This window comes from Nipponia nippon, unplaced genomic scaffold, assembly GCF_047370975.1.
Source record: "Nipponia nippon isolate SJK-2023a ecotype South Korea unplaced genomic scaffold, ASM4737097v1 scaffold_1, whole genome shotgun sequence".
Lineage (NCBI taxonomy): Eukaryota > Metazoa > Chordata > Aves > Pelecaniformes > Threskiornithidae > Nipponia > Nipponia nippon.
The window spans coordinates 104,782,385-104,797,700 of record NW_028262290.1 but is presented as its reverse complement, the minus strand read 5'-3'; the positions used below and the strand labels follow the sequence as shown (position 1 = coordinate 104,797,700).

General features: G+C 36.6%; 1 protein-coding gene across 2 annotated transcripts in view; it reads left to right on the top strand.

Annotated features, from left to right (window-relative positions):
- The window catches only part of SLC12A7 (solute carrier family 12 member 7), a 68,207-nt gene that overhangs the window by 12,998 nt on the left and 39,893 nt on the right, over positions 1-15,316 (top strand). For both annotated transcript variants that reach the window (XM_087765961.1, XM_087765951.1), the window contains exons 2-7: positions 3,945-4,039; positions 5,460-5,582; positions 7,938-8,084; positions 8,811-8,865; positions 10,966-11,096; positions 14,993-15,234. In XM_087765961.1, coding sequence (XP_087622087.1) covers positions 3,945-4,039; positions 5,460-5,582; positions 7,938-8,084; positions 8,811-8,865; positions 10,966-11,096; positions 14,993-15,234 — 793 coding nt within the window. The remainder of the gene's footprint in view (positions 1-3,944; positions 4,040-5,459; positions 5,583-7,937; positions 8,085-8,810; positions 8,866-10,965; positions 11,097-14,992; positions 15,235-15,316) is intronic.

Genomic DNA, 15,316 nt, shown 5'->3' with positions numbered 1-15,316 from the left:
TGTCTTTTGTCTCTATGACCAACACTTTGAATTGTGATATGCAGACATGTTTCCGATATAAGTTTTGTTTGGTGTGTGGAAATGTTAATAAATCATCTGATCGCATTGGCAGTTCTAAACTTGAAGCTAGCACAACTCTGGCATGGTTTGTGATAACTTGTGTGGGTTACACTGCATTGGCAGTTAGGGAGCTGGGGTGTATGGGAGTGCACATTGTGATCATCTGCACGAACACTCTGAATATTACTTCCCATACTTGAGACATGTCTCCTGCCTTTGCTGCGTGCAGCTGTATATCTCATGTAGAAAAGAAAATGTGATTTGTTGCAGCTAATTTCCATGTAAATATAGCTACACCCATCACAGTGCTTGAGTATCTGTAGAAATCAAGAGCAGGAACTTTTGCATCTCTCTCAACACAGAAAATACCAGACAGGCATCTAGGAAAGGTACATTAGTTATGGCTTTAGTTTGTTTGCTGGTCCATCACTAAGCACAGAGTTGTGCTATGGTATGTGAATATTCCATAGCAGATTAAAAATAGTAATAACAATAACTTCAAAAGTATATATTTCAGAGGGGGAAACAGATTTCTTTCTAGAGCTTAGGCTTTGATCACCTTACGTTGGGTGGAATGGAGTGTCACATCAGCAGGTGGGGTTTTTCTGGTGTGTGTCATAAGACAGAGGAAACATACCATAATTAAACCCATAGAAGATTTTTTTCTTGTTGTTTTATTTTGCCTTTCTCATGGATCTTTTAATACCCGTGGTGGTCCAAGATGAAATACTGGCTCAGATGGACTACTAATCTAGTCCAGATTTAAGATTTTTGCCTGTAAACCCTCATAACTTGAATTACTTTCAGAAATTAAGGAACAGTAAGTATAGATTTTTGGAGTGCTTTAATTGGATTCCAGAAGACATGGGCAGCTTAGAGGAATGTCTAAAATGACATTGGAAGTTATGATTTTTATTGTATGTTTAACTCTCCTCCACACCTGAGAAGAGCTTGAGTTGACACAATTGGAAAGAAGCCTGAGGGAAAGGCAATTTGCTTGTCAAGCACTGGAACAGGCTGCCCAGGAAAGTGGTTGAGTCACCAGCCCTGGAGGGATTTAAAAGATGTGTAGATGTGGTGCTTAAGGACATGGTTTAGTGGTGGACTTAGTACTGTTAGGTTAATGATTGGATTCTGATCTCAAGGGTCCGTTCCAACCTAAATGGTGCTATGATTTTATTATCTTTAAGCTTCCTCATAGAATTCAAGAGAATAGGGTTAAAACATAAAGCTGTAAATGCTTTGAGACTTACTAGTGGAATGAAGTACCTATTTCTATATTCCATGTTACCTCAGTGGAAGCAACTGAAATAGTTTTTTTTTTCTATTTGCTCCATTCCACTTGATGCACCAGAGGTGATATTTACAGTATTTGTGAAATGTGTAAATCCTGTCTTTTTTTTTAGTTCTGGTTTTCTAATGAGTCCCTTCTTTTGAAGAAGGGATGAGCTAAAGTTTGGGATAGTAGCTTATTTCGCTAACCTAACCATATAGGTGTTGACTGTGTGATGAAGTCCTAAAACTAGTTCTTTCTACTGGATGGTGTAATACATCTCAATTTAAGTTACATGTTTGTAAGGCTCACTGTATTTCTAAGCATACTGCCAAAGGTGTTGTTTTTTTAATTTACAGGTAATATGATTTTGTTGGCAGCAATACTGAAAACTCAGAGGAGCTTGAAGGTGTTCATAACTGTAGGATTAGTCAACAAACTGCAGATGAGAGAGTACTTGTCAGTATATTTTTGTGGTCACTTTTTCAGTATTGATCCTCTTCCAAATAGAGTTAAAATAGATAATGCTGATCACGTCAAATACTAGAAAAATGCTGTACCTAACATTCACAAAATAGGAAAAGAAACAACTGTATTAAAGAAAGAGGAGACTTCTATAGAGTCTGGTAGTGACAGGCTATTTTGAAGACTAGCATTAGAAAGCTTTAAAACAGGTAGAATATTGGTTGGAAACACTGAAAAATGATTTGAAGAATAGGAAACTCAAGTTCTGTGTTTTTTCCATTTGAAGTCTGTTAGGTGCATTTGACAAGACTTGTTTGTTAGAGACATTGTGCTCTGAGCTTTTTCCTGTTGGAGCAAAGCCAAGTAACTTTGTTTAGAAATACAAGCATATAAAGGAAGACTTCACTATTCTCCTACCTACCATTTAAAATACTTAATGTACAGTGCTGAGATGCTGATTTTTACCTCCAGAACTGGTAAGACAAAACTATATCCTTTAACATCAGAACTGTGAATACTGATCCACATTATTCATTTGGCTGCCCTTTTGATGTTTTGATTAGTCTAATGATACTCACTGAAGTAGTAACTCTAGTGACATTGTACTCTGTATGAACGCAAAATAATACTTGAAATTCCCCAGGTCACTTTTTTAAGAGTAATCCTTTCTGAAGGGATTGGAAGTACCCTGAAGGGAGTGCTAATATTTAGCGAAGTACAGCTAACAGCTGTCAATAGGCAAGAAAGTCAATAGAAGTGTGGTCTTCACGAGGTAAATATGAAGCAACCTTATTTTTATTTTAACTTGGGAATGTGCCTTGTAATGAACGCTTTGTAAAAAGTTCAGCAACAAGAACTTGGTCATTTCAAGGAACAGAGCTAAAAGAAAAACAATGTTCCAAAAATCTTGGGAAGAAAGTGCAATTGTTGAAGGAGGGGGACCTAGCCAGGCTGTAGGACTTGAAGCAACAGGGCACCAATTATAAACTGTAAAGAAACAGAAAAATGAAAGCTGGAGGATATGTATAGAAGGAGATACATTGGATAAGAACAATATTTGTGGAAGAATTCATCAACAGTTCTTCTCTGCATTGTGGAATTCATTCTAGAGTCCTAACTGAGTCTCTTATAGTATGTGGCTTCTATGTCATGATATCAGTAAGTAAGTAATGCTATGGAGAGTGGTAGGAAATCCGTCAGGGATGTAGTCACTCAGCTGCTTGAGGGACCAAGATCTACTTCTTTCTTTATTACAACCAAGATAACATTTTGTGCTGAGACTGGTGTCCATGTTTGAAGAGCTTTGTTTTGGGACTTCATGTGGGGAAAAGTGTCCTGGAGGGGGGGAGCATGGAGGGGACAGGGAAAAGAGTACAACTTGTTCTCCAGCTTAATTCTGTAGTGAAGAGACTGTGTAGGTGCTATTGCTGTAACTTGTGAATATAAGGGCAAAAGCACAGACAGGCAAAGTGGCATAGGCAAGGACTTGAGACTGTTTCGAAATGCCAGTGCTGTGTCAGTAGTAGCATGTAACAGCTTTTGTATTGTGTGGGCTGGAAGGCAGTGAAAGTGATGCTTTTTTTTTTTTTTGAGAGGTGTGCCAGAGCAGGTCAGGGGAGCTATAGCTTAATGAGATTGATATTTCAATAAGGAATAGAATAAATATAGCATGTCACGGAAGAGTCCCCATAACCTTTACAGAGTAATTCCTTTTACATTGTTTGTTCATAAATTCCCGCCTCAACTACTGGAGGTTTTTTGAGAGAGTCAGTAAAGTAATGAAAAGATAGGTTGGGGGAGTTTGTTGTTGCCCAGAAGGTTTATGTGAAGTTCTATTATCGAGTCTTTTTAAGTAAACTAGAAAGATGGGTTAGGGGGGAAGGGAGACATCAGTATATGTATTAGAGAATAATAAGTAATAGTTAAGAGGCAGAACACTATACAAAGATTAGACTGTTGAAGTAAACTTAATTTCCTTAAATGTGGATGTTGAGTCCACGTGTGTGGGGACAAAGACAGTGTTTGGCACCCACCTCCAGTGTTATCTAGAACCAGTTCTTAAACCAGTGTCTTCTGACTATTCTTTTTATAGTATACCTTGTCTTTTTTTTCCCTTTTGTTTCTAATTGTTACACTTTTCCACCAGGGGATGGGATTGCCAGGGAAAGTAGTCCATTTATTAACAGTGCAGAGATGGACAGAGGAAATGTGTATGAAGGAAAGAATATGGCGCTCTTTGAGGTAAGTTAAATACAATCTTCTTCTCTGTGCAAAGATATTTGAAAGGGACATGATCTTTCAGTTCCTTCTTTCTGCACGACCCAAATAATGCATTTTTACTGTTTTTCACTAAGTCTTAGATGATTGTGCTAAGGATCGAAGTAAGGTCATTAATTGTCTCTCTTTATTATGTATGGAATTTCTTACTATTTATTGACAGAAACCATGGTAGTGGAGATTTGTCAATGAATTTCTCTCCTTCAAGCTCTATTCCATAAAGCAATGTCCAAAACTTCCTGTTGTTCGAATTAGCTGTTTTATTTCTCAGTGTTGATAAATTGGCCGTAATTTGTCCCTAATCTCCTTTGAATATATGCTTGCATTAGTTATTTTGAATGGTGGCTCACATTAAATCCTCAGCTGATAGTATAATGATGATTCTTTTACATATCTCAGATTATAGACCATGCTGTTATCGTGTCACCTTGAAAGCCTTCTAGTGACTTCATCACCGTTGCTGTTGTAGTGGTGAATCTTTTTTGGTAGTACATATGTTTCCTATGATCTCATTCTTCTCATGTCTTCAGCTGACTTGAGTTTGAATTTTTGTATAAACTGTTACAAAGAAGTTTGGCTATTAAAACCATGATTATCATGACCTAATGCCTTAGGTAGAGATGCCTTAGTTCTTGTCTTTGTTTGCAATCCTGATCTCTTGTCTTCTTTTCAATATTTGATCTTGTGTACTTGATTGAATTCTCTTGATTCTGCTTTTCTTGGAATCCAGTTATTGTATATGCTTCTTCTGGATTTTATTATTTGTTTTAGCATGTTTTTTTTTTTTTTGTAGCAGACATTTGGCTAAAGAAAGATGGTCTGACTTCTGTGTCAAGTAATATTAGATATGATATGCATCTATGCCTGTATTTTCAACAGATGAATACTTTGGAAGTAGTATGCATGGCTCAAGATGAAATATGTAAGCCTGCAACAGTAAGCTTGAGAGTGATCCTTAAGTGTCTTGGTGCTTGAGAGAATCATTTGAAGCCACGCTCTAGACACAAGCAAGCTGCTGGAAAAACACCCTAACGACTTGACCCTGCCAGTACAATCCACTAAAAACTGTATTGTGATAGGAATAGATTTTTATACTTAACTGTCCTTCTCTAGATTTCTCTTATATTCCAGCTGTACAAGCTACGTATTGTAAGATAGTGTAAAAAAAGTGAAAGAAATATTGCAAGATCGCCATGTAGTGTTAAACTTCTAGAAAGATTTAGAACTCTTGTTGGTTGAAAGCTGACTGGTATTTTGTCATGATAACTTCTGGATTTGGGTGAATCAGGGCTGACCTGCTGAGTAGGTGTTTGAAGTAGTATCATAAGATCATGCCTTTTAAAAAAACTATTTAATAAATGCAGTATTCTTAAAATCCCAACAGGAAGAAATGGATAGTAATCCCATGGTGTCATCTCTTCTTAATAAATTAGCAAACTATACTAATCTGACTCAAGGTGTGGTGGAACATGAAGCAGATGAAGACAGCAAGCGAAAGGAAGTCAAGGTATTTAAACTTCTAATAAGTTATTGAGACAAAGCTAGCCATGAAGAGGAGCATTTTTCAACTTAAACATAAAATATGTGGATGCCTAAAAACAGGAGCAAGATTTGTAATACTGTGTTTAAAACTGAAGTGTTAGCAGTAGGACTTGTGTTAATTCAGTGTTCTTGTTAGCATGTTTTAGCAAGACCTTGCTGTAAAAGCCCTAGATAAAATGCATGCAAAGCTAGGACTTATTAAAATTTTAAATACTTTTAAATTTAAAAATACTAGAGCTAGTATTTTTAAAACTTAATGGACACATTCCAAGGAAACTTTTTATTGCATATCTCAAAAATACGATATTTATCAGGGGGAGAGGTGGCGTGGTGAAGAAAGGCAAAGGCTCTGTTTGGCACATCCCTAAACACACTTGCTAGAAGACAGCAAGTGAATTCTTCAAGGGTTGTCTACTGGATACCCAAAGTGCCTATTTAGGCCTCTGTAGAAATGGAACGTATGCAACAGTTGGAGTCTGCAATGAGATGTTGAATTGATCCCTCTCTGAGCAGGGAGCTGTTTCAGAAGGAGAAAGCTTGGATCAAAACCATGGGACCTGACAGAGTACAAGATCTTCCAGACAAAAAGGGATGATGAGCTGGAACTGGTTGAGCATGGTGACTGAAACTAAGAAATTAGAGTAGATACTGGGAAAAGGAGAGTACTGGGTGTCACTTGTCTTTCTGTGGGAGAAGGGGTGCTGCTACTGAGTTTGTGTGCTGAGCCATGGAGAAAGGAGGAGAAGCACATAAGAATGAATAGAAGGAAATGAACACATAGCAGAAGAGACGGGTATGAAAAGGTGCTTGAAAGTAAGGTTAGAACTAGAGCTTGTTTGATGGGAAGAGAGGTTTATGGTATAGTACCTGAATATTTGCAATAGAACTGCATTAGGAGTTTTGTTTGCATTAGGACTTGACTAGTATAGGAAGTTGGTACCAGGACAATGGGCAACTGTGAGGGATAAAGTCCAGCAGTCTTAGCTTTTTGCTTATCCTGCATTTGTTTGTGTGCAGGGTTCTTTTTGTTTGTCTCATTGTGCTTGTTCTGTATTTGTTATCATTTGAAGATACAACTTGAGATATGAGAACCAACACTGATCAACTCACACTTTCCTTAGTGTGATCCCTGTCCTCTGTCCAGCTACTCTGCAGAGGTTTTTGTTAATGCAACAGCATTAGTCCCCCTGGAACTGACTAGCCAAATGAACACCATGTCCTCACTTGCACTTAACTTCGTTTGAGCACCATCTGGTGGCCTGAAAACACGATTTCTATGCGTGTGTCTCTTTTTTTTTTTTTTTTTTTTCTGTTCCATGTCTGAAATTAATTGATGGTTAAGTAGCCTGGCAGAGTAGGATTTTTAATGACATAATTGAGACAGCAACATTGATGTTTCACATGTATATTGCCCAAGATGCTAAAAATAAAGATTATAGTCTAAATGGCATTCCATGGTTCCTTGGAATTGGTATTGGATTTCCATGGTACTTGGAAACTTAGTGTTTTGTTAATATTTTTGTTAACTTATAAAGCACCAATGTTTGCTTATTTATTTAGATTGATTGCCTTTTTTCACAACCTGAGTTGTAACTTAAGAAGAGCTTCTGTATCTGGAAACCTACTGTGTATAACAATTGCTTCTAAGTTGAGTATTTCAAGGCCTGATTTCTTAAGTGTAGAAGGCTGGAACTTTAATAATGATGCCTGAATGCTTTTGTGTGTGTCTTTATCCATGATGATCAGCAGCAAATAAAAAGTACAAACAAATATACTGTGTTGCGGCAGATTTTACAACTTTTGCAAAATCAAATTGTAGTCAGCTCTGCATTTCTTCTGGCCTTGTCATAATACCTTGTCTGTCTTTTTTTTTTTTTTTTTTTTAATTGAAAACACTTATTGTTGAATATAATTTTGTGGGCCAGCTGCAGGGCAATTGGTGATCAACTTTTTGCAGAATATATTTGGTATTTTAATTACGGCAGTAACTTCTCTTCAATGGTAGTCTGTAACTGGTATTTCAGAAGAAAGTTTGAAAAGTTTCAACAGATAAAGAAAAGGGCATCCTACCCCATCAAGGTTTCATTATAATTCCTATGGAACAAGAAGGTTTGCTGTCACAAATAGTTTTCTGTCTTTTCAGGAATCTTTCTGCATAAATAGCTTATGAATATTTGTAAAGCTGGACACTCTGAAGCTACCATTCGATTTCACTTGGCATTTGTTCATGGAGGATTTGTGATAAGTGTTTGCGGAAGAAAGTACTTATGGACTTAAATTGTTTAGTGCAGAGCAATTAAACTTCTGACTCTGTTCCCAGGTTCCACGTATGGGTACTTTTATTGGTGTATATCTGCCCTGCTTGCAAAACATCTTGGGAGTCATCCTTTTTCTACGTTTAACATGGATTGTGGGAACAGCTGGAGTTCTCGAGTCTTTCATCATTGTGTTCATGTGTTGTGCTTGTGTAAGTTAACCTTTTTTTTTTTTTTACTGTTGGCCAAATCTTCTGTTACAAGAGTACTACTGCCTTCTAATATGTGAGTAATAGAGAAAGATTTCTCCATAATGGTTAAGTATCAGTGCAGTTGAGAGACATGGGGAAATATATATATGCACTGAGTGTCATGTGTCATTCTAGCCTGTATGGAGTTTCTTCTGAGTTGATCACAATAAGCTTTTGTTTGAAGTATTATATGGATTTTATTAAATCAGCTTTTAGCAAATATTTCATGATTTACATTGAGATCTGAGTTGTTCTGCTTTTCACAACTTCAGAACAAACTGAAATATAAACTACAAATCAAGCCACACAATTATGTCCATAAATTAATGTTTTGGAATGTGAGACCACTAGTAGATGATATTGTCATAACAATGATACTTGATCAGTTTGTCACTACTATTTAATTGGAATAATGAACATCTTATTTCAAGTATATTCAGTGGTCTGTGTTCTTCCAGTTCTTTTTAAAGACTGTCTGAACTATCTAAATTAACTGAATCTTTTACTGAAAAACTTAATACTTAATTTATATGGATATCCCTAACCAAAGATATGATTATTTTTGGTAGCTGTAACATCTTATTTAAAAAAAAAATAAATTCCTAGTTTCATTTGATCACTTTGTCTTGCCCCATCTTTCAAAAAACTTTCAGTACTTTAAATTTCCTCTATTTTGTCTTTCCACAGACTATGCTAACTGCAATTTCAATGAGTGCAATAGCAACAAATGGTGTAGTACCAGGTAATGAAGAATTTTATATTAGATGGTGAATGGTCAAATGATGGAAGTTTAAAGCTGGGATAAGAAATTACTGTAGTCTGAGATATCAGAAGTAATGCTTTTATGTCAAGTGCATATTTTCTTTTAACTGATTTATAAATGACTTTTTAAGGTGAGATGCAATCTTCTAGCTGGACCTTCTGGGAATTATGAACTGTAGCACATTTTTGTCATCATCATTTGATTCTGCTTGAATGAAAGATAAGATGTTTATAATCTGAACTAATGGAGACTTGTCTTCATGCAAAGCAGATTTCTTTACAAATTTACAAATAAGGCTGCTCCGCCCACCCCGAATTTGCCTAGACTCCATTTCTAAACACTGGAGTTTAGTAGCTATGTTGTTTTCTGCAAGAATAACAGGCAGTCTGCTGGTAGAAATCTTTTTCTATATAAGCTCATCTCCTTAAATTTTCAGGATAAATAGATGAACTTGTTCTTCTTCAATTATGAAGCCAATTTTTTTTAGATGCAAAATCAGTTAGCCTTTGAAGCTCTTATCCTTTTCATTTTCTCAACACGTTAATTGATATCATCAGTGTTCAGACATTGTTATGGACTCTGAACAGTTTAGCTAATGAAGTTAAAATAATTCCTCGCTTACAGAGCTTCTCCAGCTTAGTAAGGGGTTCCAGAACTGATGCATAAGTTGATGGGCAAAAGTAAATGCTACAACCTGTGTAGGATGTAGAATAATTGCATTTCATGGATACAGTACCATAAATGAAATATAAATACAATAGAAAATTTTGTTTCAGATACTTATATTTTATAATGAAATGTAGTTATTCTAATTAGCGTCCAGAACAACTAAAATGTTCTGCTCTTTTCCCCGCTCATATTTTTTAAAGTTCATTGTAAAGGTTTTGCTTAACATCCAAGTGTCACAGAAATCTTGAAGTTGGCAGTTCTTACACTAGACAAGTCTTCATTTTCACTTTTTTTTTGTTGGTGCCAGTTTGTTAGAGAAATGCTGCTTCTGCTGGAATATATGGAGGAGGCAGAAAGCACAGATAGGAACCTAGGATTGAAAGAGACCATCTGAGCAGCAGGATCTTGTCTCTTGCTGTTATATGCAACAGCATTATATTTAGTAAAAGGATTGGTGATGCATCATCAATTTTTTTAGTTTCTCATTTGTTCATATTGAAAAGCAGCTTCAGACTCTGCCTTTTGATTAGACATGTACTTCTTATTTGCAGACTGATTTTTATACAAGGTGGGTGTATGTTTATTTAAAATAAAGCACTTCCTTTCTCTGTCTCCTCTTTCTTCCTCAGTTGTCATGAGTGGGACAAACATCATGAATTTAAGGTGGAGAGGGAACCAGAGAGGAGCATGCCTTGAGGGGGTTGGAGGGGCAGTCTAGACAAAGAGCTTGAAACTTAGAGCCTCATTGAAAGGGAAATGGTACAGTGGAAACGGGAGGGGTAGCTTATGACTTAAAGAAAGATGATGCATGTATATGGGAAATATGAGTGGGAGGAATTGAAAAATTCAGGGCAAAGTGAGTAGTATATGAGTAGACAAGAAAAAGCCGTCACTACCTAGCACTTTTAAATGGTACTGAAAAAAATACTTGTAGTGAAAGTGATAATGGTTTCATGTACAGGAAAGAAAGAATGCATGTTAGTGAGACAAATTCTATTTTGTCCCTGTGTCACAAAGAAATCATTCTGGAAGTTTATTGTTTGATTGTGAACAGCTTGAGGTTAGAGACTGAAAATTGATTCACATCTCTTTATATCTTTATATCCTTTTCTTAATTTACTTTTAGGTTGTTTACCTTGTGGATTTTTCCTCTTTTTCTTTGGTGTTTATTTTCTGTTTCCCAGAAAATGCACATGGGGATATTCACTTTGAAATGTACGTTCTAACTGCCTAGTTGGTATAGACATTGAATACAGTTTTGGTATGAACATGTCAATGGAGATGCATGCAGTAGTTATCTTGATTATGTTGACTGAACTATTCAAATTTTTGTTCTCCACTGCTGTCCTTAATCTCACGGGCTGGAGTCTTTTTTGTTTGTTTTGTTTTGTTTTTTTGTTAAATTCACAGCTGGAGGCTCTTACTACATGATTTCAAGATCTTTAGGGCCAGAGTTTGGTGGAGCAGTGGGACTTTGTTTCTACTTGGGTACAACCTTTGCAGGAGCAATGTACATTCTTGGTACCATTGAAATTTTATTGGTAAGTACTAGTTTCTCTTAAGATTAAATGTATTTGGGCTGTTTTGGGAGATTGCTGAGGAACGCACTTGGCCTAAAATGTATTCTAGTGCTGTGATTTTTTTCATGTTTTGATACTGTATTTCCAGTATGTTAATATTTATTCTTACTCTACTTGTGACTGTTTGAAAAAGTTCAAAAAATTCTGAACAACAACACAAAAATAAATTAAAGGCTGTTTGATGTAAGTTTGTTCTACTTAAAGTAGGAACCAAACAGAATTTGGTAACTGACCTTTATGAATTTTTACCAGATAAAATATATCTGTTGTCACCTTTTCATAACATGTTCTGAATACCAAATGTCCCATAAATTATGCCTGTGCTACTGTATGCCTACAGAGTTGCAAGGAAAACTATATTGATTTCAGTATGACATAGCTTTAGTTTTGGAATTTTAGGTATAGGTCCAAATTGGAGATATAAACTGGAGACGAAAAATAAATAGGAAATATTTCAGTAGATTTTGCAGAAAAGAACATCAGATCAACAGGTAGGCTTTGGAGACATGTTAAGTTGGTACAAAAATCACTGAATTTAATCTTAAAACGACAACTTTGGTATAAAAAATGGCAAAAAATGCCACAAGAAATGGTGCAGTCCTTAGTGAAATGTCACATTAGATTGCAGATTAAATCGTAGTTGACAGTGCCTATTTTCAGGGCCTCTGAAATGTCATATGGATTTAGTGATGCTAAGTCAGTTACTTTAGTTTTTTTAAAAAAATAGATTTTTTTGCAACTGTGAAGGAAGTAATTTATTTTTTAAATGTTTGTCTGCATATGTTTATGGTGCACCAGAGCAAACTTACAAAAGATTTGGACCCTATATTATGCTGCTTTTGTGTTGTCTGTCCTCCTCTCCTTTTCCAAACAAAAATGCGCAGATGCACGTAACACTTCTTTTAGGTCACCTTAGACTTGGAATTTAAAAACTAAAGATTCCATCTTGAGAGTCAGTTTCTTTTTTGCTTTGGAGTCTCCCTTTTCTTCAACTCTGAATGATGTCTTACTCATTTTTTTTTTTTTTTTCTTTCATCTAACATGAGAAGATTTTGATTCCTTTCCTTGTGACTCTCAAGTTTTACCATGAAATCCACATCCTTGTTATTACCCCCTTTTTTTTTTTCTGTCTTCTTGCTGTAACTTCTCAATAAACATCTTGTTTCATTTTTCCCAGGCTGTGTGCCTTTGAGTCCTGAATCTTTTAGTGAGCTCTTCAGGGTAGCTTCCACTCACTTTCTATCTACTGGAATTAATTTTCCATTTTACTGTTCAAGTTTTGAGATCATGAGTATAAGATTTTAAATCTGGCAACTACTTTATAGTAAGCAGTCAACACACCTAGGTGGCTCTACATTTCTGTTGAAATTGCTGCTTACTCTAGATAAGTATGGCATAAGTCCTTTTAAGCCATGTTTTCTTAAGGTCTAGGAGGACTCCCCTCCTTCCAAATGAAAGTCTGTGGGCTTGGCATCAGACAAGCATTCCCAGGATAACTCACAGAAACTTTTCAGCTTCTGCAATGCTTGGCACTGTCATGTGCACTGGGGAAAGCTGCTTCCCGATAAAAGGTTATGGAGAACATAAAGGGCATATCTCCTGTGAGGCAGGAATTAAGAATCTATCCCACTTGCTCCTTTTCAGACTACTGGCTTTGAAATTTTATATTCGTAGAATCATAGAATGTCCTGAGTTGGAAGGGACCCACAAAGATCATGAAGTCCAGCTCCTGTCCCTGCATAGGACAACCCCAAAAATCATACCATATGTCTGAGGGTGTTGTCCAATTGCTTCTTGAATGTTGTCAGGCTTGGCGCCGTGACTGCCTCCTGGGGGAGCCTGTTCCAGTGCTCCACCACCCTCTGGGTGAGGAATCTTCCTAATATCCAACCTAAAATGCCCCTGGCATGTCTTCCTCCTGTTCCCTTGGGTCGTCATTGGTCTCCAGGGAGAAGAGATCAGTACCTGCTCCTTCTCTCGTGAGGAAGCTGTAGACTGCGATGAGGTCTCCCCTCAGTCTCCCCTTCTCCAGGCTGAACAGACCAAGTGACTTCAGCTGCTCCTCATACGGCTTCCCCTCTAAACCCTTCACCATCTTTGTGCCTCTCCTCTGGACACTCTCTAGTAGCTTCGTATCCTTTTTGTACTGTGGTGCCCAAAACTGCACACAGCACTCAAGATGAGGCTGCACCAGTGCAGAGTGGAGTAGGACAATCACCTCCCTCAACCAGCTAGCAATACAGTGCTGGATGAATTGTGAATTGAATTTGGTACACTGTTCTCCCTACTTAAGTCATGTGGGTTTTATGTATTGCTAATAAACATATATGGGGTTCAGCTATGGAATTCAAGGTAAAAAGCCTCCCAGGATGTCATATCTTGGCAGAAGATCTCAGAAAAAACCCCTATCATAGCCACAAAAGGCACAAGTATTGGTGTGTTGTGGTGTGTTTTTTTTTTTTCTTTCCCCTCCTCCACTGAGATATGGATTATTTGGAGGGGCAGAAATCAGTTGTCTGCCTGTGGCTTTCCCCAGCAAAGGCTGTGAACAGCAGGACGACAAAGCAAACAATAAAACTTTCTGGAGTACCCCCATACAGAGCCTGACACTTCTGTAACATCACAATGTAGGATTTTCTAATAATGATATGTAAATACACTATCTGTAATCAGTTTTTCATTTTGCTTTTTTTGTTTTCCTTCATGGTGATGTGAACAATTTTCATCTCTTCTAGCATTCTAGTAAATATTAATTCACTAGATTTAATTTAAAATTAATTAAATTTAAATAAACAATACTTTACTATAATTTTATGTCTATTATTGGATTTTGGTTCTGAACACGTCAGGATAGCGTCCTGCTCAAAGTTTCTTCCTGCCTTAAGAAGTTAGATTATTTAAGGATAGTCAGTTTAGCAGTTGTTTTGAAGGAGTGGAGTTGCCTCAAGCCCCAGTACTCCCCTAATAGCTAAGCAGAGGTGGGGTTTTTTTTTTGGTGTTTTTTTTTTTTTTTTTTTTTAGTTCTGAGACATTGCTTCTTCTAACATCTTTACTATCGGTCAGAGTTTGTCTTTTTGTTTGCATTTATCAGTATAAGTCCTATAACCTGTATTTCCAACTTCTTTTCAGGTAGAACCTAGAACAAAATAATATGAAATTGAGATCTGTAAGAGAATCCTGTTTGAAATTACAGTAGTTTAAATTGTCTGTTTTAGCACAGGACTAAGCTTTATCACACTAACCTTAAATTGTGCTGTTGCAACTTCAGATTAAAAATTAAAGTAAACTCACCATAAAAAATTTTTCAAAGTATGATGTTTAAAGTATCTTTGTTTGAATTTTATGAAATATAGTGCAGGGACTATAGTACTGGAAACATTTTTAGTTTTTTATTATGCTTTTGTTTGACTCTTCATATTTTGTTTCAATCAATGGAATTATCAATCAGCAAATGTTTCAAATGAATCTAGGATATATCTGGTTTGAGCTGAGTGTTTGAGCTAGGTTTTGGTTTTGTGTTTTTCTTTTAATTTTTGTCAGTAGCTTCCCGTCCAAGTCCTTAGTGGTTTTTCCTGTCTGGCAGAGACATGAATTTGAGGAGTGGAAATTCTTAAAGGGGAGAGAAGAAGCTGGATCAAAAGCAGTACCTCATTCTCAAAATTAATTTTTCTTCATCCCTGCTTCCCCCTTCCTTTTACCTCTACACTTCCCAAACGCCCATGTCATCTGGTTGAGCTTGTTTGTGGAAGAGTGAAACCGATATTGTAATAGAAGTTTTAGATTTTGAAGTTAAGTAAATGATTTCTTAATAAAATGTTTGTTATTACATGTATGATAGTTGGTCGTATCTCTTGCAGACCTACATTTCTCCAAGTGCTGCTATCTTTAAAGCAGAAGAGGTTGGTGAAGAAACAGAGGCTATGCTGAACAACATGAGAGTTTATGGAACATGTATTATCATTCTGATGGCCATAGTAGTTTTTGTGGGAGTGAAGTATGTCAACAAACTTGCACTGGTCTTCCTTGCCTGTGTGATTCTTTCAATCATTGCCATATATGCTGGAGTTATTAAGACTGCTTTTGACCCCCCTGACTTTCCGTAAGTGCAATATCTTTAAGTAGTGTGGGTTATTTAAAAAAAAAAAAAAGTGTGTGGAGGGAATAGCTACTGTAACCATTTC